At 43.1% G+C, this 25,012-nt stretch overlaps 1 protein-coding gene across 3 annotated transcripts in view; it reads right to left on the bottom strand.

Moving 5' to 3' along the window:
- Positions 1-25,012, bottom strand: part of LOC124031230 (inositol 1,4,5-trisphosphate receptor type 1-like) — a 189,796-nt gene that overhangs the window by 152,108 nt on the left and 12,676 nt on the right. For all 3 annotated transcript variants that reach the window (XM_046342257.1, XM_046342258.1, XM_046342259.1), the window contains exons 4-12: positions 15,970-16,085; positions 15,082-15,168; positions 14,397-14,555; positions 9,386-9,484; positions 8,555-8,638; positions 8,191-8,337; positions 7,875-7,970; positions 7,700-7,744; positions 549-703 (exon numbers count right to left, since the gene is read on the bottom strand). In XM_046342257.1, the coding sequence (XP_046198213.1) occupies positions 549-703; positions 7,700-7,744; positions 7,875-7,970; positions 8,191-8,337; positions 8,555-8,638; positions 9,386-9,484; positions 14,397-14,555; positions 15,082-15,168; positions 15,970-16,085 (988 nt within the window). The remainder of the gene's footprint in view (positions 1-548; positions 704-7,699; positions 7,745-7,874; positions 7,971-8,190; positions 8,338-8,554; positions 8,639-9,385; positions 9,485-14,396; positions 14,556-15,081; positions 15,169-15,969; positions 16,086-25,012) is intronic.

Genomic DNA, 25,012 nt, shown 5'->3' with positions numbered 1-25,012 from the left:
AGAGATACAGTCATCTTTACAGACATCCTGACTTTATAGCTACTCTATCTCAATAGACATCCACGTATACCAGGGTAGGGTCAATTCCGATTTAAGTCAGACAATTCAGGAAGTGATTTAAATTTAAAATAAAAACTAATTGAAAAACTTTGGAAATAATAGTTTCTTCTTTGCAGTTTATTGAGAAGTCATTGAAAATACAAGCTTTTTATTTTTTCAATTATTGAATTAGAACTTTAGTTTACTTTCTGAATTGACTGACTTCAATTCAAATTGACCCCAACCCTGATATAGCCTGGTCACTCACCACTCTCCCTGCACATGACCAGTTCCATCACACAACAATACAGGATGACATCTAAAGATGCATTTTAAATTGACACATTCTCATGGATGTAATAAAAAGTTACTTTCTAAAAAAATTGCTAAGTCCTATAGAAGTATTATGAGTAATGGAGTATTTTTGCACAATGCAGTGGCCCTAGTCCTATCTGGGTACCAGGGAGTCCCCCCCTCTCACAGTGGTAAGGTCCAGCTCAAAGTCCTACCTGGGTACTAGGGAGTCACCCCCTCTCAGAGTGGTTGGGTCCAGCTCAAAAATGGAGGAGATGTCATTGCCATCAGGGACAGAAACCAGGGTGTACATGACCTTCTCCTGGGGGTTCCTGAGGCGGGCGCGGAGGTCCACCTGCTCAGAGTCCAGCTGGAGACACAACATGACAACAAAACAGTCTCATTAGATTACTACAGAAACAACAAAACAGTCTCATCAGATCACTAGAGACAACATGACAACAAAACAGTCTCATCAGATCATTGCACAACCACATGGACACAGGGCACAGGAGACCAGGATCAATGATTATAAAAAGGAGAATGATTGATAAAAACACACGGCAGTTTACTGTAAAATTCCTGGACAATGACCCAAAGAGCATATCGTGTGCATACTGAAGAAGATAGACTCAACTCAAAAAGATCTCTTCTTTCACCACAATGAGAGCATCAATTTGATCAATAAAAAATATAGGCCTAATTATATACTACACTAGACCTCAGTGGTCCTTCTGTAGCTCAGTTGGTAGAGCATGGCGCTTGTAACGCCAGGGTAGTGGGTTCGATTCCCGGGACCACCCATACGTAGAATGTATGCACACATGACTGTAAGTCGCTTTAGATAAAAGCGTCCGCTAAATGGCATATATTATATTATTATTATTATTATTATTATTATATTATTATTATATTATATATTATTATATTATTATATTATTATTATTATTATTATTATTATTACCTACTAATGGTATGAAGTTCTAAAGGCTAAATGAGATGTTTCCTCTGTTATCACAGTGTATTGTAAAGTATCAATCACAGCGTTATTATACATAAATAGAATCAAATATGTATACATGTTAATATGTCAGTGTTTAGGGTAATTAGGTAGAGTAAGTACAGAGTTAACCTGTGTGAGATAGGGGGCAGCATTTTCACATTTGGATGAAAAGCGTGCCCAGAGTAAACTGCCTGCTACTCAGTCCCAGTTGCTAATATATGCATATTATTAGTAGATTTGGATGGAGAACACTCTGAAGTTTCTAAAACTGTTTGAATGATATCTGTGAGTATAACAGAACTTATATGGCAGGCAACCCCCTGAGAATAATCCAACCAGGAAGTGGGGAATCTGAGGTTTGTAGTTTTTCAAAGCTTGGCCTATCGAAAACAGTGTCTATGGGGTCAAATTGCACTTCCTAAGGCTTCCACTAGATGTCAACAGTCTAGCAACTTGTTTGAAGCTTCTACTGTAAAGGAGGGGCTCATAAGACCTCTTTGAGTCAGTGGTCTGGCAGAGTGCCACAAACTCGTGACGCTTGTTCACTTGAGAGGTCGTTCCATTGCTTTTCTACAGACAAAGGAATTCTGTGGTTGGAACATTATTGAAGATTTATGTTAAAATCATCATAAAGATTGATGCTATACATCGTTTTAACATGTTTCTACGGACTGTAATGGAACTTTTGGACTTTTCGTCTGGACCTAGTGCTCGCGTCTCATGAAGATGGATTACTGGGCTGAACGTGCTAACAACAAGCAGGAATTTGGACATAAATGATGAACTTTATCGAACAAATCAAACATTTATTGTGGAACTGGGATTCCTGGGAGTGCATTCTGATGAAGATCATCAAAGGTAAGTGAATATTTAGAATGCTATTTCTGACTTCTGTTGACTCCAAAACATGGCGGATATTTCTTTGTCTGGTTTGGTCTCTGAGCGCCGTACTCAGCTTATTGCATGGTTTGCTTTTTCCGTAAAGTTTTTTCAAAATCTGACACAGCGGTTGCATTAAGGAGAAGTCTCTTTAATTCTGTGAATAACCCTTGTATCTTTTATCAATGAGTATTTCTGTAAATTCATGGGGCTCTCTGCAAAATCACTGGATATTTTGGAAGCAAAACGTAACGCGCCAATGTAAACTGAGATTGTTATATAAATATGTACTTAATCGAACAAAACATACATTTATTGTGTAACATGATGTCCTATGAGTGTCATCTGATGAAGATCATCAAAGGATAGTGATTAATTTAATCTATATTTCTGCTTTTTGTGACTCTTTTGCTGGAAAAATGGCTGTGTGTGTTTTTGTGACTTGGCTCTGACCTAACAATCATATGTTGTGCTTTTGCTGTAAAGTCTTTTTGAAAATCAGTCACGATGGGTAGATTAACAAGACGTTTATCTTTCATTTGGTGTATTGCACTTGTTAACATGTGAAAGTTACATATTTCAAAAAAATATTTTTGAATTTCGCGTGCTTCCTTTTCAGCGGAATGTTGTCGAGGGGTGCTGCTAGCGGAACCCCTAGCCATAAGACGTTTTAAACTGCAGCTGTCTTTATCTTTATCTTCATCTCGTCCCGTGTTTTATGATTCTGATTATCTGGACCAGTCCAGTGACTGCTGTGAAAGGACAGCTGACAACATAGGAAAGTCTGTGTGACAGCTTGGAGAGACAGCTGACCGGAGGGAATAGACCCCACTGGGGCTGTCATGGGTTAGCTACCCATGTTGGCAGTCTCCGACGCTGTTTCAGTATGTTGGAGACACCCGCTAAGTGCTACTGAAAGTCAACAAAGGAACATACCCCTAGAGCCTGCGAGAGCTGGGGCGCAAGATGGCTCAACGACTGATCACACGGTTACGGACCCAGGAACGGAAACGACTACGAGTAGGAACACAGCACATGAGACAACCATAACAGCAGCAGGACACACACTTCAGGTGTGCAGCTGTGGTTGGGAGAGAGTAACATCGGCAAGGGGGTTAAGGATCCATCAAGGGGAGGAAAAGGTGCTTGTTAGAGAAGCAGAGACAGGGACCTCGCATTGACCAGTACTTCTTACGAAGCAGCCAGTCAAATCAGTCGAATGAAGCACAGCGACGGGACGCAAACCAAAGTTCGCAGAGCATCAGCACCCCTGTAACTGAGGAGGATAACACAAGCACAGAAATGCCGGTGGATGAACTCACCCAACCACAGAGACCTCTAAAAGAGGAAAAGATCAAAGGGCACAGACCGAGTGTGAAGTGGCCCAAAGCCGTTGAAAAGAGAGAGTGGGAAACAATCAACAACGACCTGACAAAAATCTTGGAACAACAGGTAGGAAAAGCAGAGAAAAAGCTCGGAGAAGAGCGCTTTGGCGTAAACGAAAGGAGAAGTGGCAAGACACCTCCCGCACCAGCCAAATCTAGGAGACATCAGGAGATCAAGATACTTGTCAGAGAGAGAAGGCAGCTGAGGAAGCAGTGGAAGAAGGCCTCTGATGCAGAGAGAGAAGGTCTCATGCTACTCCAAGCAGACATTAAATGTCGGCTGGCAACCTTGCGAAGAGCGGAAAACTTAAGGAAACTTCGTAGGAAGAAGGAACACTCAAGAACACGGTTCTATAAAAAACCCTTTAAGTTTGTCAAAGATCTCTTCGCAAAGGAAAAGTGCGGAATCCTAAAAACTACAAAGCCTGAACTGGAAGAACATCTGGAAAAGGTCCACCAGGACATGAAAAGGCATGAGCAGATAATCATCCCACATGACATCCCACCTATTCAACCACCAGAATTCAATCTGGACACTGACCCTCCAAAATGGAGGGAAGTAGAGAACGTTGTCCGAAGAGCAAGAGCGGCCTCGGCTCCTGGGCCTAATGGAGTACCATACAAGCTCTACAAGAACGCCCCGGATGTTCTACGCTTTCTTTGGAGGCTCATGAGGATAGTGTGGCAGAAGGAAATAATACCAAAGGCATGGCGAAGGGCTGGTGGTGTGCTAATCCCGAAAGAGAAGGATGCGACAGACATCAGTCAATTCCGACCAATCTCCCTTCTCAACGTCGAAGGGAAGATCTTTTTCAGTATAATAGCACAGAGGCTGTCCACTTATCTGGAAAGGAACAAGTACATTGATACATCTGTACAGAAAGCAGGCATTCCTGGTTTCTCTGGTTGCCTGGAACATACTAGTATGATTTGGCACCAGATCCAAACAGCTAAGAAGGACAAGAGAGACCTCTATGTCATCTTCCTCGACTTGGCCAATGCCTTTGGCTCAGTTCCCCATGAACTCCTCTGGGAATCCTTCAACATTTTCCACGTACCAGAACCCATCACTACACTGGTAAAGGCCTATTTCCAAGACCTGCAATTGTGTTTCACAACACCTGACTTCACAACAACATGGCAGCGCTTGGAAGTAGGCATAATGGCAGGCTGTACAATTTCTCCTCTGGCCTTCACTATGGCCATGGAAGTCATCATCAGGGCATCGAGATGGGTGGTCGGTGGTGAGAGAACTAAGGAAGGGCTCCGTCTCCCACCTATCCGAGCATACATGGATGACATGACTACACTGACCACCACTGCAGCATGCACCAGGCGGCTACTTGCAAAACTGCAGGATAACATCAAGTGGGCACGGATGAAAATCAAGCCAAGCAAATCTCGAAGCATCTCCATAGTCAAGGGACAGCTTAAAGATGTGAGGTTCTGCATTGGAGATGACCCGATACCAACGGTGTCTGAGCAACCCATCAAGAGCCTGGGTAGATGGTACAACGAAAGCCTCCGGGATAAAGATCAAGTGCAGCAAGTAAGGCAGGACATCGCCGACGGTCTTGAGAACATCAACAAGACCCTACTGCCTGGGAGGCTCAAGCTCTGGTGCCTACAGTTTGGACTTCTCCCCGGGTAATGTGGCCACTCACCGTCTATGAGGTCCCAATAACAACAGTGGAGAAGATGGAGCGAACCATTACCTCATACGTGAAGAAATGGCTGGGTGTCCCACGATGCCTGAGTAACATCGGCCTCTATGGCAAAGGGTCCTTGAACTACCTCTTACAAGTCTAACGGAGGAGTACAAGTGCTCTAAAGTAAGACTTCAGATGACATTGAAGGACTCCAAAGACCAGACCATTAGCAAGGCTGCACCTCCCCTACAAACTGGACGGAAATGGACATCATCCAATGCTGTGCAGCAAGCAACATCAGCCCTGAGACACCAAGACATTGTGGGGAATATCCAGCATGGAAGAGGAGGCTTTGGCCTGGCAGCAAGCAAACCAACATTCCATAAGGCAACAACATCTGAACGCAGGAAGCTGGTGGTCGAGGAGGTGCGAAGACAGGAGGAGACTGCAAGAAGTGCAAAGGCTGTCTCTCTTGCTAAACAAGGGCAATGGACGCGGTGGGAAGGCCTGGAGAGGAGAAAGATCAACTGGAGTGAGCTTTGGCAAATGGAGGCAAGCAACATCAGCTTCATCATAAGAGCTGTTTATGATGTGCTTCCATCACCAAAAAATCTACATCAATGGTATGGCGAGGACTCGACCTGCCCCCTCTGCCCAGCTCCAGCGACTCTCAGGCATATAATGACAGGTTGCAAGACCAGCCTCTCACAAGGCCGCTACACCTGGAGGCACAATCAGGTCCTCAAGAGCCTGGCTGCAGCACTTGAGACCAAGAGGAGTGCAACCAATTCATTACCTCCAAAAACAAGCAATCCCGTCCAAACAACAACATTCATCTGGGAGGGACAGAAAAGGCCCAAGTATCCTCCTACAAAGCCAGAAACTGGACACCTAGCTATGGCCCGGGACTGGAAGATGCTTGTCGATATTGGCCAGCAACTCATTTTTCCACCTGAGATTGCTTCTACCAACCTTAGGCCAGACATGGTACTTTGGTCCCCTTCACGAAAGGCTGTGTACATCATAGAGCTCACAGTCCCGTGCGTTACACAGAGTTGGCAGCAGACGCAACTCAGCGTGGCTGGAATGCAAAAGTCTGGCCAGTTGAAGTGGGATGCAGAGGATTCGTGGCTTCTTCCATCATCAGGTTGCTGAAAGAACTTGGAATCCATGGACAGGCTCTGCGGCAGACCGTCAGAGCAGTTTCTCAAGCAGCTGAAAGAGGTAGCCAGTGGATCTGGATCAAACGGAAGGACCCTTGCTGGGCTATAACTTCATGACCCCTCACCCCCACCTGAGAACTCAATTCAGATCCCTCCAACTTGAGGAGGGCATATGAGGTATGCGGTCAGCTGTATGGCTGGCTCAGAGAAGAGGACGCCCCTGCCTTGCACAGTCCTGTGGGACATCTTAATTGGGCATGGGACACAAGCTAAGGCTTGATCACCCTTTAGCTGGCCACCTTTGATGAGGGTGTTTAGTGATTAAAGGCCGAAACACCCACTGATTCGAAGGCACACTACTGAGGATGTGTCCCAAAAATTGACATCTTACCCCAGTCTAAGAAATAAACCTCCCATGCCATCTATTGGCACAATGGACAGTTTTTAACATCTCGTCCCGTGTTTTATGATTCTGATAGTTTGGGTCTTCTGCTGTGTTCACATGGTCACTATAGTGAATGATTGTTTAATAATGTATAACCCTTTTCACTCTATGGTGCTGACCAGCAACTACAATATGGTGGATGCATAACCAGAACAGCCAGCTCATTACAACTTGGCTCGGTTTGACTTAATGTGAAAAGGGAACATGTTCATTCTCAGAGTCCTGCTCTGTTAGTTATTCAACCATGTGTTGACTAATGAGAGTAGTATGTGTCAGTGCTGTGACTATGAGATCCATTCCTAGTAATAGACTGCAACCAGCTAGCTAAAGTCAGACCATGCCACATTAGTACCATCACACGTCTCTATGCAGACACTGCCATCTAATGGTGGCATTGGGGAAGTGCTCTTTACTGTGACAGGTTCAAGCTGAGATAAACAAGTAAGAAGAGCTACAATAATCACTGTCCAGGGACACACTAGTGGGATGTGACTGATTAATTTCATATTATGTCAACAGACTGGGTTGTGATTGGTTCATTCAATGGTTCACAGGAAAACTCTACGACAGGTAGCCTAGTGGTTAGAGCGTCGGACCAGTAACCAAAAGGTTACTAGATCGAATCCCTAAACTGACAACGTAACAATCTGTTGTTCTGTCCCTGAACAAAGCAGTTAACCCACTGTTTCTAGGCAGTCATTAAGTCATTAACTGACTTGCCTGGTTAAATTAAATAAAACAAATATAAAAAATCTGGGAACGACTGGTTCAGATGACCCACAGTATTCATCATTCCTCTACATGGTAGGCCATTGCTACCAGAACTGGAGAAGGTGACTCACTGAGGAGCGGAACTCCAGGCACTCTTCCTCATAGTCAGGGTTCATCTGGAAAACACACAACAGTACACATACAATGAACATGCTAGGGCTCTCTTCACAATCAGAGGTCTCAATGTGACTTCCTGGCAACAATATATATTTTTTGTGTGCGTGTGATAAAAGCAGTGTTACTGACCTCTGCAGCCAGGTAGTGTCCAGTGGCCAGGTGTTTGAACCTAAACAGACTGTTCCAATAGCCAGCTCCACCTCGACATGGATCATGCTGCACCACCTGGCAAGAGGAGAAACACAGCGATCAGTCACATGTCATATCTTACCCTTAAGTTGTGTACATGCACATATTAGCAACTTGTAAGCCCATATACACATCAAACTAAAACGGAACTTTTAGTCAGAATAAATGTGCAGTTATGAGGGAGAAGTAAAATTGCCATGATCTGAGGGGCTTTCTCCGCTTCTACAATTTCTATTTCTATGCACTTCATCCTCACCTCCACCTCCCATAAGGCTTTGCTGCTAGTTGCAGAAGTAGCAGACTGGCGTCCAGTGGTGCGCAGGAAGACATATTGTTTTTTCCGGTGGTCGTCACAGGTGAGGAACTTCTCCTGCTCTGCATGGAACAGGCGCACCACGTCACCCTGTCAACAAACAGACAGGAAGGTTGTTACCACAGAGACTGCTAGGGGAAGTGTCACTGCCTTGGGATATATTTTTAAGCTACCTATAACATTTAACAGCGTTGTCTCTTCAACTGGGATACCGGGTTCGTCGACCCATTATTTTCTGATTCATACTCAAGGCAATGTGAACTGTGAAAATCAGGCCTGATTGGTTGAAATTTGTGATAAAACCAACCCCTTTTAGAATGATCTCCTGATTGTCACCCCATTTCATGAACAGCACGATCTTCCAGCTGGTGTTACAGTTGACCGAGTTCACCTGAAACACCAAGCATACAAAAATAGTTACCAGTTTAATCCCTTAATAGCTACACATGCAACAATCATCACTGAGGGAATTTGATTATCTGGTCCGATTACCCCGGTGGATGGAGTTTGCACAGGGTGAAAAGTGATTGCATTAGTTTTGGAACCGGGCTGCCTCCCAGCGTGCGCCAGGTGCCCAGTTTAAAGCCCCCGGAGAAGTCGGCTCAAAACAAAAGTGACATAGCCTAGGCGAGATTAAGCATGTGGAGTAATGAATAGGATTCTTAGTTTTCACATGCAAAAGTCTTTGCTCTTTCTTCCCAATGAAAACTAGTCTGAAAAAGCAAACATCTATTTTATGGAAAGAGCTGTATGTTTCTGGACGATGCACCATGCTGTCGACAACATGACCGAGCGGCACAGATTACTGTTCCATTTGAGAAGGGCACTCCTCCCTCCCTTTGCCAGTTCACATCACAAGCCATAGACTGGTGCACCGCGGCTCAGGTTAATAGAACTGTCTTCACTGGTATCCTATAACTATAAAGAGGCACACCATTCTCACAGAATGAGCTGCAGACTAGAGCTAAATGCAAATCCTAGACATAATTGATGCAAATGTGGAGGACCATGGCACAATGCTGTAATGTTTGAAATGATAGGAGGGGGCCAGTAACACTATACACTCCTATAAATATTGTACATACAGTATTTGTATAAACCCATAGGAGAGGACTTAGAGACAGCGTGAGGGGCTAACCTCGTTACATCCTGGGTTGTCCACTAGTTGATGGGTGCTGGCATGAAGGGGCTGGCCAGCATTCACAGGGTTCAGGACCACCTTGTCCCCTATCACCACCTGGAATGAAAACACACATTACAATTTAGTATGCATGCATTACACATGTGCACGTCAGCTGCTAGGGGCTATGAAACATGAACAAAACTCATTTGCATGTGTCTGTAAGCAGTCAAATACAGGACAGTATGTGAAGCTCTGAATCTCAAACTCAAATCACTCATCCAGAGGGCCTATTACCTAGACGTAGTACTAGAACAACAGTCATGGCTCCACCTTAGGTCACCCTGTCCTGGGGCTCCTACTCACCTCAAGATCTTGGCAGGGAGAGCCAGGAGATTTAGGATCATTCAAACCGCTCTGGAGACTTATCCTTAAAGGCGGGGCTGAACTTCATGATTTCAATTCTCCTTATTAGGAAATGCGACAGAACGAGATTTGGGTCTTGGAGACTTGCTTTGATGTGGGTGTCACGCGCGTGCGTGCGTGCGTGCGTGTGTGTGTGCGTGTGTGTGCGTGTGTGTGTGTGTGTGTGTGTGTGTGTGTGTGTGTGTGTGTGTGTGTGTGTGTGTGTGTGTGTGTGTGTGTGTGTGTGTGTGTGTGTGTGTGTGTGTGTGTGTGTGTGTGTGTGTGTGTGTGTGTGTGTGTGTGTGTGTGTGTGAAAGTGGGAAGCATTTGTACTTTATCTGTCAAAACTGTACACAGTCACTCCCCCTTTAGATAACTTGAAAAAGTCTAACCAGGTCTAGCCAAATTGTTTTGCCAATTATATTCAGCTGTCGGGTGTGCGACAGTGGCAAAGTTGGTTTGACTTTGGATAGCCCATACAGAATGTAAATGGGACAAAATGTTGATATTGCACATGTTTTACTTGTCTCATTAAATGCTTTCAATATTTGTACATGAATTTCTATCATTTACAGTTCTTAAGGTTTTTAAGTCATTGAAATTCGGAGCTATTGACATTTTAAAATATTGTCCCATATACTGTACATTGTGTAATTCACTAATGGTCCCATGGACATCAGGATCAGGTCGTCTGAAGCTACACGCCGAATTGATGATAACACCTTTTTTGTTGTTGACTGATACCAATGACACATGCTGTTTTCTACCAGAGAAGTTGTTTATTGGCTTCAGTTGCTCTTTAAAGTACAAGGCTCCAGCATGGTGCCACTTATAAGCCCAGTCAGTCCAGAGCTAGAGCTGATCTGGCCCTCAAAGAGGATTAGAGTGGAAAGCCGTCACAAAACACCTGACCTGGGCCTGACCCCTTCTCCTGTCCCAGCCTAAACACGGACTCGGCTTGACCCCTTCTCCTGTCCCAGCCTAAACACGGACTCGGCCTGACCCCTTCTCCTGTCCCAGCCTAAACACCTGACCTGGGCCTGACCCCTTCTCCTGTCCCAGCCTAAACACCTGACCTGGGCCTGACCCCTCCTCCTGTCCCAGCCTAAACACTGACTCGGCCTGACCCCTTCTCCTGTCCCAGCCTAAACACTGACTCGGCCTGACCCCTTCTTCTGTCCCAGCCTAAACACGGACTCGGCCTGACCTCTTCTCCTGTCCCAGCCTAAACACTGACTCGGCCTGACCCCTTCTCCTGTCCCAGCCTAAACACGGACTCGGCCTGACCCCTTTTCCTGTCCCAGCCTAAACACCTGACCTGGGCCTGACCCCTTCTCCTGTCCCAGCCTAAACACCTGACCTGGGCCTGACCCCTCCTCCTGTCCCAGCCTAAACACTGACTCGGCCTGACCCCTTCTCCTGTCCCAGCCTAAACACTGACTCGGCCTGACCCCTCTTCTGTCCCAGCCTAAACACTGACTCGGCCTGACCCCTTCTCCTGTCCCAGCCTAAACACTGACTCGGCCTGACCCCTTCTCCTGTCCCAGCCTAAACACTGACTCTGCCTGACCCCTTCTCCTGTCCCAGCCTAAACACTGACTCTGCCTGACCCCTTCTCCTGTCCCAGCCTAAACACTGACTCGGCTTGACCCCTTCTCCAGTCCCAGCCTAAACACTGACTCGGCCTGACCCCTTCTCCAGTCCCAGCCTAAACACTGACTCGGCCTGACCCCTTCTCCTGTCCCAGCCTAAACACTGACTCTGCCTGACCCCTTCTCCTGTCCCAGCCTAAACACTGACTCGGCCTGAGGTGATACAGCCATTTGTGTTGTTGTGGCTGTAGAATGACTCCTGGCCTCTGCTGCTTTAATCCACAAAGAGACTACTATGCTGCACACATGACTAGCACAACTGACAGGAACACACCTGATTGATTGACATGCGAGCTGGCTGCTACTTAAAGTTGATGTTGGAATTTTACATACACCTTAGCCAAATACATTTAAACTCAGTTTTTCACAATTCCTGACATTTTATCCCAGTAAAAAAAATCCATGTTTTAGGTCAGTTAGGATCACCACTTTATTTTAAGAATGTGAAAATGTCAGAATAGTAGAGATAATTATTTATTTCAGCTTGTATTTCTTTCATCACATTCCCAGTGGGCCAGAAGTTTACATACACTCAATTAATATTTGGTAGCATTGCCTTAAAATTGTTTAACTTCGGTGAAAAGTTTCGAGTAGCCTTCCACAAGCTTCCCACAATAAGTTGGGTGAATTTTGGCCCATTCTTCCTGATAGAGCTGGTGTAACCGAGTCAGGTTTGCAGGCCTCCTTGCATGCACACACTTTTTCAGTTCTGCCCACATAGGATTGGGGGTCAGAGCTTGTGATGGCCTCTCCAATACCTTGACCTTGTTGTCCTTAAGCCATTTTGCCACAACTTTGGAAGTATGCTTGGGGTCATTGTCCATTTGAAAGACCCATTTGCGACCATTCTTTAACTTCCTGACAGATGGATATATTGAAGCAACATCTCAGGACAAGTCATTTTCCATCCTCATGATGCCATGCCAAACATAACGATGGTCATTATGGCCAAACAGTTCTCTTTTTGTTTCATCAGACCAGAGAACATTTTTCCAAAAAGTACGATCTTTGTCCCCATGTGCAGTGGCAAACTGTAGACTGGCCTTTTTATGGTGGTTTTGGAGCAGTGGCATCTTCCTTGCTGAGCGGCCGTTCAGGTTATGTCGATATAGGACTTGTTTAACTGTGGATATAGATACTTTTGTACCGGTTCCCTCCAGCATCTTCACAAGGTCCTTTGCTGTTGTTCTGGGATTCATTTGCATTTTTCGCACCAAAGTAACGCGTCTCCTTTCTGAGCGGTATGACGGCTGCGTGGCCCCATGGTGTTTATACTTGCGTACTATTTTTTGGTACAGATGAATGTGGTACCTTCCGGCATTTGGAAATTGCTCTCAAGGATAAACCAGACTTGTGGAGGTCTACAATTTTTTTTCTGAGTTTTGGCATATGTTTGACTTATTTTTTGAAAGTCTAGGAAGGTATATCTGTGACCATATTGCCTTACACATTTGATTCACTCAGTCTGACAGATTGTTCATGTTTCCAGAAGCTATAATTCAGGCGATCCTATACAGTATGTGTGATCATTGCCATAGGTGTAACTCACACTTGTCCCCTGTGAAGCACAGCTGGTAGAAGGGATGGATGTATAAAACCATAAAGATAGAACTCACACTTTCTCCTATGTAGAACCATATTTAACTCACACTAATGCCTATGGAGCACAGCTTGTAGAACCATGATATAGATACAGTGGAACTCACACTTTCTCCTATGTAGAACCATATTTAACTCACACTAATGCCTATGGAACACAGCTTGTAGAACCATGATATAGATACAGTGGAACTCACACTTTCTCCTATGTAGAACCATATTTAACTCGCACTAATGCCTATGGAGCACAGCTTGTAGAACCATGATATAGATACAGTGGAACTCACACTTTCTCCTATGTAGAACCATATTTAACTCACACTAATGCCTATGGAACACAGCTTGTAGAACCATGATATAGATACAGTGGAACTCACACTTTCTCCTATGTAGAACCATATTTAACTCACACTAATGCCTATGGAGCACAGCTTGTAGAACCATGATATAGATACAGTGGAACTCACACTTTCTCCTATGTAGAACCATATTTAACTCACACTAATGCCTATGGAGCACAGCTTGTAGAACCATGATATAGATACAGTGGAACTCACACTTTCTCCTATGTAGAACCATATTTAACTCACACTAATGCCTATGGAGCACAGCTTGTAGAACCATGATATAGATACAGTGGAACTCACACTTTCTCCTATGTAGAACCATATTTAACTCGCACTAATGCCTATGGAGCACAGCTTGTAGAACCATGATATAGATACAGTGGAACTCACACTTTCTCCTATGTAGAACCATATTTAACTCACACTAATGCCTATGGAACACAGCTTGTAGAACCATGATATAGATACAGTGGAACTCACAAGGTCTCCAGCACATGCGGTAAAGAAGTCAATCGAACTCGACCAAAACAATGGAAATGCCATGGAGGAAAGATCCTGAATCTCCTCATTGCCCCCCAGCAATGAGGAGATTCAGGCTAGTATTTATGTGTATTTCACACTAAATCCGAGTATAATGCTTGTATTGATGTCAACCCCAATACATGTTCATGTCATCATCACCAATCATCTGCATTCCAGTTCAAAATGACTGGCTACCTCCACCGATTTCTGTACGCTAGCTATTCTATCAGCTTATAAGAACGGGACTTAGCAGTCACTTCTAAACCTGAAAAGTGGAAACTTCTAAATGTTATGCAGCAAAACCCGAAATAAATCCAAAAAGGACTTCATTAACTACATTTTGGGCCTGTTACATCAATCATTTGACGAATATCCTATTTGTTAGGTCAGATTTGTTGAATGTCCCCCAATCCGGTATCCTCCTTCTATCCCCACTTCTGCGTTCCATTGACTTCTTTACAGCATCTATGCTGAAGCTTGGAGAACCATATAGCTAGAACTCACACTGTCTCCTATGGAGCGCAACTTGTAGAAGGGTTGAATGTAGAACCAGGAGCCTTCGTTTCCGGCCGTGTCCAGCATCACTCTCATGGCGTTCTTCTCCAGCAGCGCAGGCAGACGCTTGTTCACTGTCAGGTACTTGTTACTCTTCAGATGGAGGAGCTGGGGGAATACAGCAAACATATTTGGGATGGAATGTTGCGATACAATATTATAAGATACGATACAATAACCCAGCAGTCTGTCATTGTGTGATACAAACATACTGACAAGTTTTGCTTGTGCACATCATCTTCTTCATAGGGTTTATTTCTGCGTTGTATGAGCTTTCTCTGCCCTTATGGGTATGCAGTACGTTTTAGTCTCAGACTATAACTGAAAGGTTTTGACTGAGAAAAGAAAATGCTCAATTCTGAATCTAGAAAAGCACAATCTAGATCCTCCCACATCACTGTTATATTTATAAACAAACAGAAACCGCATGGATGCCTCTGGGGTTCTCCAAGTTTGGAACCAGCAAAATATCTTGGAAGGGAAGCCTCGTAAACTGTGTCACGCTAAAACCCAATAGAAATATGTGGGGTATGAGATTCATTATGGCTTAGATTGGCTTCCTTGACATGACTTTTGGCTGTGGATACAAGCCAATCACTGTTCTTTCAGACAATGAATATGTATACACACACACCTGAATGACGTTCCCATACTGAATCACCGTTCCGAGCAACTTTTTATTTTCTGAATCGTTTTGCTTCTTTTCCAAATCTGCTGCATGCTACACAAGTGATGGAAAAAGGAGTTAGAGACCATTACTATTGATAGTAGTAACATTGCTACTGCTTTTGCACAAATTTATCCACATGGTCTTGAGTAAGGAGGATTCATTTCAATGACAGAAATCTAAAGAATGTAGCAATGGCAAGTGCAGTTAACAGCAACACTCCTGCAAGCTTCAACTGAAGGGCTAGAACCTAAAACTCTGGCCTCACATCACCATGGTAACACAGGAGAGATCTGAATCTATAATTTTATGACTCCGTAGTCAGATACCAGGAGGCTTTAAGTGGTATTGTATCAGAACAGGGAGGGAGGGAGAAAGAGCTGAGAGAGAGAGAGAGAAGAAAGGTGGGACGGTGGTAGTAATGAAACTACAGCTTCAGAAATGTCTATAAAAGGACCTGAACATTACCTCTACCTCAGCAAATATATAATCCCCCTAAGAACACCATCACACCAGTGTGGGGACAGAAAACCTAAACCCTTTAAGAGAGCTCCTCAAACCATACATGTTGTTAAAGGGAATTGCAGGATGTAGTATTTCACACTTGAATGAGAGATTACCACAGTCAAGGAAAATAACATGAGTGCTTTACTAATGTAGTTGTATTGGATTTTAGAAGTAGTGCTAGTTTAGATTAGTTTAGTTATCTAAGAGGGCTCATCTATTGTATCTCTTCAGATGTGGTTGAGCTCATACCTCGAATGACATTTGAAGTCATTATACCACTGATTAAATGATAGAATAAATCATATAATACAGTAATATCATGGTAAGAGGGTTGGGGGAGTGACTCACGTGCAGTTTGTTGAGGAGGACCGTGTCTGTGGTGCTGTTTCCTCCGGGCTTCGCTGCCTTCCAGAACTGTTTCTGAGCAGAGTACCGGTTCATAGGACACAACCTGAACAGACAATCTGGACAGAGAGACACTAAGGTGATGAATAACAGTTTCAGAGGTGAAGGATGGTTAAGATTGAGTTGTTGTCAATGCAGCTACAGTTGAAGTCAGAAGTGTATATACACTTAGGTTGGAGTCAATAAAACTCAATAAAACTCGTTTTCAACCACTACACAAATTTCTTGTTTACAAGTCAAGTCGCTTAGTACATCTACTTTATGCATGACACAGGTCATTTTTGTTTACAGACAGATTATTTCACTGCATCACAATTCCAGTGGGTCAGAAGTAAATAAATTCACAGTGCTCAGTGACACACACACACACACACACACACACACACACACACACACACACACACACACACACACACACACACACACACACACACACACACACACACACACATCATCCTTCTCACAGGGGTACATGCTAAAACACACATGAGCACACGCACGCACACACTTACAGATGGCTTGCATCAGGTTCCTATCCAGATAAGTCTCATGAGCTCAGATGAAAGATTGGGGAGGACGTGACATGAGACAGGCCACTGGGGGAACATTAGAGAGGGGGAAAGGGGATAGGGAACTCGGCATGTGACAGAGTGTCTGTCCGTGAGACCATTTCCACTGAAACGCCTGGGATATGATTGTATACAGTGGGTACAGTACAGTACTGCAGCACTGTAAAAAATGTTGATTCAACGTACAATTATAAGGCAACCAGTTTCAACAGTTTGGTGAGTTTCCTCAGCAAACTCACAACAAAAAGTTAAGTGTTAAAATGTTGTTTAGCAAACTCACAATCCTATTGCAGCTTTTTTCATTTGATTTCTTTGTGAGTATGTTGAGATATGACAGTCACTGTACATAACGCCAAACAACTGGCCAGTCCTGAAAGTATTGTGATTGTACCAGTCATTTCCATAGCCACAATAGGAAGCAGACAGAGAAACAGCTCCTCAGATTTGCATGTGTTCTCAGTTAAACCAACCAAACAGTTTCACTTCTGGCATATCTAACGTACAAGTTGTTCACACATACTGTACTGTTGCAGTGACTAAATGCTCCACTGACCAACACACACAAGTACTTAGTATGTCAATCATTTTGGCTAGAGAGGGGTATCATAACCAGCCCATTACAATGCCTTGCATACTGGAGATGGTCAGCTCCAAAATCACACTTCATATGTGTATATAGAATGATAACCCTAAACACCTTCATTAAATTGATCTAGCAGCTGAATATTTTACATGGAGACTACATAAGTGTTGCAAAGTAGAGGATACCCACAACCCCCTTCTCTCAGGCCTCGGTTGTGTCTCTGACCTCAGATCAGATCTCTCTCTTAGGGAAAAGAAGAGAAAATAACAATCTGTCCATCCCCCCCCTTTCTCTCCAGTCGTAGCAGCAGCAAAGTGACCAAATAAGGCTAGCCAGAGCAGGGGAGTGGGAAGAGAAAGAGAGGAGTGGACTCCAACTCCCCTCTCAATCATCCCTCCATCGCTCCTTCCAAGCTCTCCTCAAGCTAATAGCTGTTAATACCCCCTCTACTTCCCTAGGATATGATTTACACCATGCATTCCAAAACAAACAAACAAATAAGAGAAAGTGGTGTCAGGAGAGAAAGAAATAGGAAAGTGAAAATGGAGGGAGGAGCTCTGATCTATTCCCTCAGAGCTCAATGCTCTGGACAGAGCGGCCCTTTGTAGTGTGTGTAGCTTGTGCGCGCACACACAGTGTGTGTCAAAAACAGATATTCCGTCTCTAGCGATGGGGCTGATAAAACACGTCCACCAGAATCACATCAAAAAAGGGGTCCAAATGGAGCGAAACGGCAGAAGAATGCAGGATACCACAGAAACACATCTCTACCACAAAACAAGTACCTAATTCTCTCAATCCTCCTCCCCTGTCAGTCAGCTGTGGGAGATATCAGGGAATTATGTGTCCTTCTCAGAATTCCCATTCGGACTCCGGGAAACGGGGCGGTGAGATCGCTCTGAGGGAGACCTGGTAAACCGGGGCAGTTAATGACTCAAAACTTTGTTGACATTCCTGGTTTTAGCTGGCTGGTATTAGCAGAATATACTGTCTACCAATCACAGAACAGGACTATGACCCACTGATTGTCAACTCATGAGCTCACAGTCATGAAATCCTAATAGAGACCAAAGTGGAGAAAGCTAGGCCACAAGACAATATGGTAAGCAAGCACAGCCCCTGAGAGTACAGAATAATTCAGAGATTGGATGCTAGAGCGGACGAGCCCACTAAGTAGCCTAGTATTTCCCCTAGATCCTCCCCCATTCAGGGCAGGAAACATCAAAACATTCAAATGAAAACAATAAAGGCCACAAAACAACAGAGCTCAGATGTGTTGCCTCTGTCTTGAAAGTTGAAAGGGAAAAAAACAGCGACACACACACACGTTATCCTCAGAACATGGTCTTACACAAACAGAGACAGAGACCCAGAGAGAGAGCGACAGAGAGAGCTATCAAAGGCCTGCAGCCAGGAATAGGGATGCCTGTCTGGCATGGTGGAGAGACTCAATAGCCAGGACCAGAACAAATCCAGACAACTTTACAGGTCTGAGTCTATCCTCTGTTCTTATCCTGTTTTACAGTTCATAAAGGAAGCAACCTCTCAGCTTTATTGCATGGCCCAGACAATGGCCCAGTCTCGATGCTCTTCAACAGCTTCCTTCCCTTGCCTAACCTCACTGACAGGTTAGTTCAATATGCTGAAGACTTATCCGTATTCTAAACATCTGGGTTGAGCCTGAAGTATAGAGCTGTTTCATGACCCAGTACACATCCATGTAAACAATTTTAGCTGTGATGAGGAAGGAAGGAAGCATGAAGGAAGCATGAAGGGAGGATGAAGGAAGCATGAAGGGAGGATGAAGGAAGCATGAAGGGAGGAGAGCAAAACAAACAGACAAAACCAGCCTCTGTCCAGCAGGAGAGATCCCTCTAATGTCTTCCACATGCTCTCACATTGTTATTCACCAACAAAACAGCATTTAGAAAAAACACACAAAGAGAAGGTTCTGTCCCTTCAGGTATTTCAGGTGGAACAAAGACATTCCAATCTTGTTCACTGTTGATGATGTTAGAAACAAGAGTTTGTACCGACTTCTTCAAGGACATGTTACTCCTGAGGAGACGATAATGAGAAGGTTTTGAGAGAGATCATTGTGGAACGGAGCTAGCTTTATATACTGCAACAAAGGTGGACATTATAACTGTATTCATGAGAGGAATGGTCACCTCAAGCAACAACTACAACTTTTCAGGACATTCTGAACTGCTACAAAGATCTGCACAGCATTCACTGAGCAGAGGTCCTATGTTAATGAAGGGAAAACTGAACACAATGAGATGAAAACAATTGGTCACTAGGTTTCATATGATGGAATGTAGATTGGTGTGCTACTTCAAACATAATAAAGATGTGTTTCAGCACCAGAAGGTGTATGGTCGGATGACGGAGGTGAGAACGTTGACATGAGCCTTTGTTTATGTGAACCCCAGCCTTTGCTGAGCTGTAGCGACATGAAGGGATGTGCAGTGCCTTCAGAAAGTACTCACGCACCTGGACTTTTTCGATATTGTTGTGTTACAAAGTGTGATTAAAATAGATTTGTCGTTTTTTTGTCAACAATCTACACAAAATACTTGATTGTCAAAGTGAAAGAAAAATGTAAAATAAACTTTCTTAATTGAAAATAAAACAAATGTATTTTGATTAGGTAAGTATTCAATCGATTACAGCTGTGAGTCTTTTTGTGTAAGTCTCTCCAGAGCTTTCCAAACCTGGATTGCACAATATTTGCCCATTATTCTTTTTAAAATTCTTCAAGCTCTGTCAAGTTGGTTGTTGGTCATTACATTACATTTACATTTAAGTCATTTAGCAGACACTCTTATCCAGAGCGACTTACAAATTGGTGCATTCACCTTATGACATCCCCATTGCTAGACAGACATTTTCATGTCTTGCCATATATTTTCAAGCCAATTTAAGTCAAAACTGTAACTAGGCCACATTTTATTCTGTACAGTCTTCCTCCTTTTCTCTGTCCTTTAGGTTAGAATTGTGGAGAACTACAATGTTGTTTATCTATCCTCAGTTCTCCTATCACAGCCATTTAACTCTGTAACTTGTTTAAAATGACCATTGGCCTCATTGAAATCCCTGAGAGGTTTGCTTCCTCTCTAATAACGGAGTTAGGAAGGACGCCTGTATCTTTGTAGTGACTGAGTGTAATAAACCATCCAAAGTGTAATTAATAACTTAGCCATGCTCGATTGGATATTCAACGTCAGCTTTTTAAAAATGTTTTATGTGTACCCATCTACCAATAGGTGTTCTTCTTTGTGAGGCATTGGAAAACCTCCCTGGTCTATTGTTGAATGTGTTTAAATTCACTGAGGGACCTTACAGATAATTATATGTGTGGGGTACAGAGGTGAGGTAGTCATTCAACAATCATGTTAAACACTTATTACACAGAGTGAGTCCCTGCAATTTATTATGTGACTTGTTAAGCACATTTGTACTCCTGAACTTATTTAGACTTGCCATAACAAAGGGGTTGACTACTTAATGACTCAAGACATTTCAGCTTTACATTATTTATTAATTAGAAACATTTCTAAAAACAGAATTCCACATTAACATTATAAGGTATTGTGTGCAGATCAGTGACACAAAATAGAAATGTAATCCATTTTAAATTCGGGCTGTAACACAACAAAATGCGGAAATTGCAGAGCAAAGAAGTTCAGGGACCGGTGAAAAAATGTGATAACAAAAAAAGAAAAACAGGAATGATTTTCAGTGCAAAATGTCCAAATTACATCAGCTTGACTGGTTGTAAGGAAATATACTGAAACAAATAAACATATAAAGTGTAGGTTCCATGAGCTAAAATAAAATACATTTTCCATACGCACAAAAAGCTTATTTCTCAAATTTTATGCACAAATTTGTTGACGTCGCTGTGAGCAGTTCTTCCAAGATAATCCATCCACCTGACAGGTGTGGCATATCAAGAAGCTGATTAAACAGCTTCCTCACATCACCATATTTGGGAGTGAATGGAAACGCCAAACAGGAAACTTTACATTTTTAAATTCTGTGAAATTTCTGGCTCATTGTTCTAGGCGGCCACAAAATAAAGAAATTATTAAACTGATGTTACACAATCAAATTCGATATGTAATTAAACAAAGTTCATTAAGGCTGGTTCATTGAGTGAATGATTATTTTACAATTCTCCTGTGAAACGAGGCCCGCGCCATGCATTAATGAAAGCACTTGTTTCCAAAACTCAAATTATATCAGACTCTTTTTACAATTCTAATGCATGATGTTAATAAATAGCTAGATTACTCGTTGGTTATTACTGCATTGTCGGAACTAGAAGCACAAGCATTTCGCTACACTCGCATTAACATCTGTTAACCATGTGTATGTGATGAATAAAATTTGATTTGATTTTTAAATGTAATGTTTAATGTAATATGAACTATCGTGGGGTCGTGACTCGTCTCATGTGTGATATACAGTTGAAGTTGGAAGTTAACATACACTAAATATTGCATCTAACTAGCTAGCTAGTACAATTGTTGCTGATATGAAATAATTCCTGCGGAGTATTGGTTTGGAAAATTCCAGAAAATGATGTCATGGCTTTAGAAGCTTCTAATTAACATCATTAACATCATTAACATTAACATCATTAACAACAGGCTAATTAACATCATTCAAGTCAATTAGAGGTGTACCTGTGGATGTATTTCAAGGCCTACCTTCAAACTCAGTGCCTCTTTGCTTGACATCATGGGAAAATAAAAAGAATTCAGCCAAGACCTCAGAAAAAAAATTGTAGACCTCCACAAGTCTGGTTCATCCTTGGGAGCAACTTCCAAACACCTGAAGGTACCACGTTCATCTGTACAAACAATAGTACGCAAGTATAAACACCATGGGACCACGCAGCGGTCATACCGCTCAGGAAGGAGACTCGTTCTGTCTCCTAGAGATGAACGTACTTTGGTGTACGAAAAGTGCAAATCAATCCCAGAACAACAGCAAAGGACCTTGTGAAGATGCTCGAGGAAACCGGTACAAAAGTATCTATATCCACAGTAAAACAAGTCCTATATCGACATAACCTGAAAGACCGCTCAGCAAGGAAGAAGCCACTGCTCCAAAACAGCCATAAAAAAGCCAGACTACGGTTTGAACTGCACATGGGGACAAAGATCGTAATTTTTGGAGAAATGTCCTCTGGTTTGATGAAACAAAAATGGAACTGTTTGGCCATAATGACCATCGATATGTTTGGAGGAAAAAGGGGAATGCTTGCAAGCTGAAGAAAACCATCCCAACCGTTAAGCATGGGGGTGGCAACATCATGTTGTGGGGGTGCTTTGCTTCAGGAGGGACTGGTGCACTTGACAAAGTAGATGGCAAAATTATGTGGATATATTGAAGTAACATCAAGATATCAATCAAGAAGTTAAAGCTTGGTGGTCGCAAATGGGTCTTCCAAATGGACAATGACCCCAAGCATACTTTCAAAGTTATGCCAAAATGGCTTAAGGGACAACAAAGTCAAGGTATTGGAGTGGCCATCACAAAGCCCTGACCTCAATCCTATAGAACATTTGTGGGCAGAACTGAAAAAGCATGTGCGAGCAAGGAGGCCTACAAACCTGACTCAGTTACACCAGCTCTGTCAGGTGGAATGGGCCAAAATTTACCCAGTTTATTGTGGGAAAAGTTTGACCCAAGTTAAACAATTTAAAGGCAATGCTACCAAATACTAATTGAGTGTATGTAAACTTCTGACCCACTGGGAATGTGATGAAAGAAATACAAGCTGAAATAAATTAATTATTTCATTCGGACATTTCACATTTTTAAAATAAAGTGGTGATCCTAAATGACCTAAAACAGGGATTTTTTTACTAGGATTAAATGGAATTGTGAAAAACTGAGTTGAAATGTTTTTGGCTAAGGTGTATGTAAACTTCCGACTTCAACTGTACATGGCTTATTGATAGTGATTCTAACGGCCTGATGTAAATAGTTGGCATCAGAGAGTTACCAAGTGCTTTTTAAAATGTTACCTTTATTTAACGAGGCAAGTCAGTTAAGAACAAATTCTTATTTACAATGACAGCATACCCCAGCCAAACCCGGACGATGCTGGGCCAATTGTGCGCAGCCCTATGGGACTCCCAATCACGGCCGGATGTGATACAATAGTATTGAATAAACTCAACTGAAACACATCAATCCATTCCATATCTTTACACTATAAATGACACAGGGACGGTATACAGTGGGGCAAAAAAGTATTTAGTCAGCCACCAATTGTACAAGTTCTCCCACTTAAAAAGATGAGGGAGGCCTGTAATTTTCATCATAGGTACACTTCAACTATGACAGACAAAATGGGGGGGAAAAATCCAGAAAATCACATTGTAGGATTTTTATGAAATTTATTTGCAAATTATGGTGGAAAATAAGTATTTGGGGGGGGGGTGTACAAATCTTTTTATCATGTAGGCTACACTGTCCCATGAATGTCAGCAAAATCATCCTGTTGTCCCACATTTGTGTATTTTAAATGTGGTCACCCTACACCCTACCAGCGGATATAACCACGGGGACTGCGATTTCCGAGTCAACCCGCACATCACTAGCCTGTGTATGTGTGTGTTTAAAGGGATACTTTGGGATTTTGGCAATGAGGCCCTTTATCTACCTAGCACTAGCAGATGACTGGAAGAATATGGGTATCTGCTAGCCATATGGCTGGAAGACTATGGGTATCTGCTAGAATGCTAGTTAGCATTGGCTCGTGAAACTACCTGTAACTTCTCTCATACTGGACACAGAGACATAAAAATGTTGTTTGCCTGCAAAACTGTATGTGTGCATGTGTGCGTGCCTGTAAAGTGGGGTGCGTCTGCTTACATTGGGAGGAAATGGTATGCATACCTCAGTAGTGAGGCCTGGTGGCCAGGGTTAGTCTGGCACACAGCCAGCAGCATGCTAAAGTAAGGAGGATTATCTCCACCATCTTTCAGAGCAGCTACACAGAAACACACACACTATTTACTCTCTCTGAGGAGGAACTCTCCAAAATGGACGGCACACAGGGGGACTGTACTCCAGGCAGAAGTTGATCTAGGATCAGCTTACCCTCCCCAGACCATAACCATCAGCAGGACGGGGGGGGGGGGTAACTCTAGGGGTAACCTCACCCTACACCATCCAGCCATCCGGCGGACACACTCCCTCCTCCGGAAGTCTCAAGAAGGCACTTACCAATCAAAAGATTGGGGTATAAATGGAAGTACAGTAACTCCCACTGAGTATACACCGTGGTTTTTAGTGTTATAAAAACAATAGGAAGAAACCGTTTAATGTTTGGTTTATCAGTTGAGGTCACAGTAGTGTTTGGTAGCCAAGTAGGCTACATCTCACCCTATACTATCATCTATTACTACCAACAACAATGTTCTTAGAATACAGGCGACTTCAGGTCACAGCCCTGGTTAAAGCCTTACAGGACACTGAACATATACACACAGACAGAGATAACTTGACTGAACATACACACACACACACACCGTTACTGCACAGAAAGATAGACTGACAGAGAGAGAGTAGCCTCCTGGTGTTGGTAACAGTCTTCAAGGAGGAAATAAACTCAGAACTTCCATCGGACATCAACGCTCTATCTAAGCAAAACAAAGCTTTAACGCTTATAAATACAGTACAATCTCCCTGCGTCGCTCTATCAGACTGCAGCTAACGTGCACAATGTATGCTATATATATACCTATATATGCTATATACCTCTTCAGCGATTATTACACACACTAACACAGAAAATTGCTAAAACCCC

The sequence above is a fragment of the Oncorhynchus gorbuscha genome, linkage group LG03 (assembly GCF_021184085.1).
Source record: "Oncorhynchus gorbuscha isolate QuinsamMale2020 ecotype Even-year linkage group LG03, OgorEven_v1.0, whole genome shotgun sequence".
NCBI classification, from domain to species: Eukaryota; Metazoa; Chordata; class Actinopteri; order Salmoniformes; family Salmonidae; genus Oncorhynchus; species Oncorhynchus gorbuscha.
Note: the sequence above shows the minus strand (reverse complement) of the source record. Positions and strands in the feature narration are given on the sequence as shown.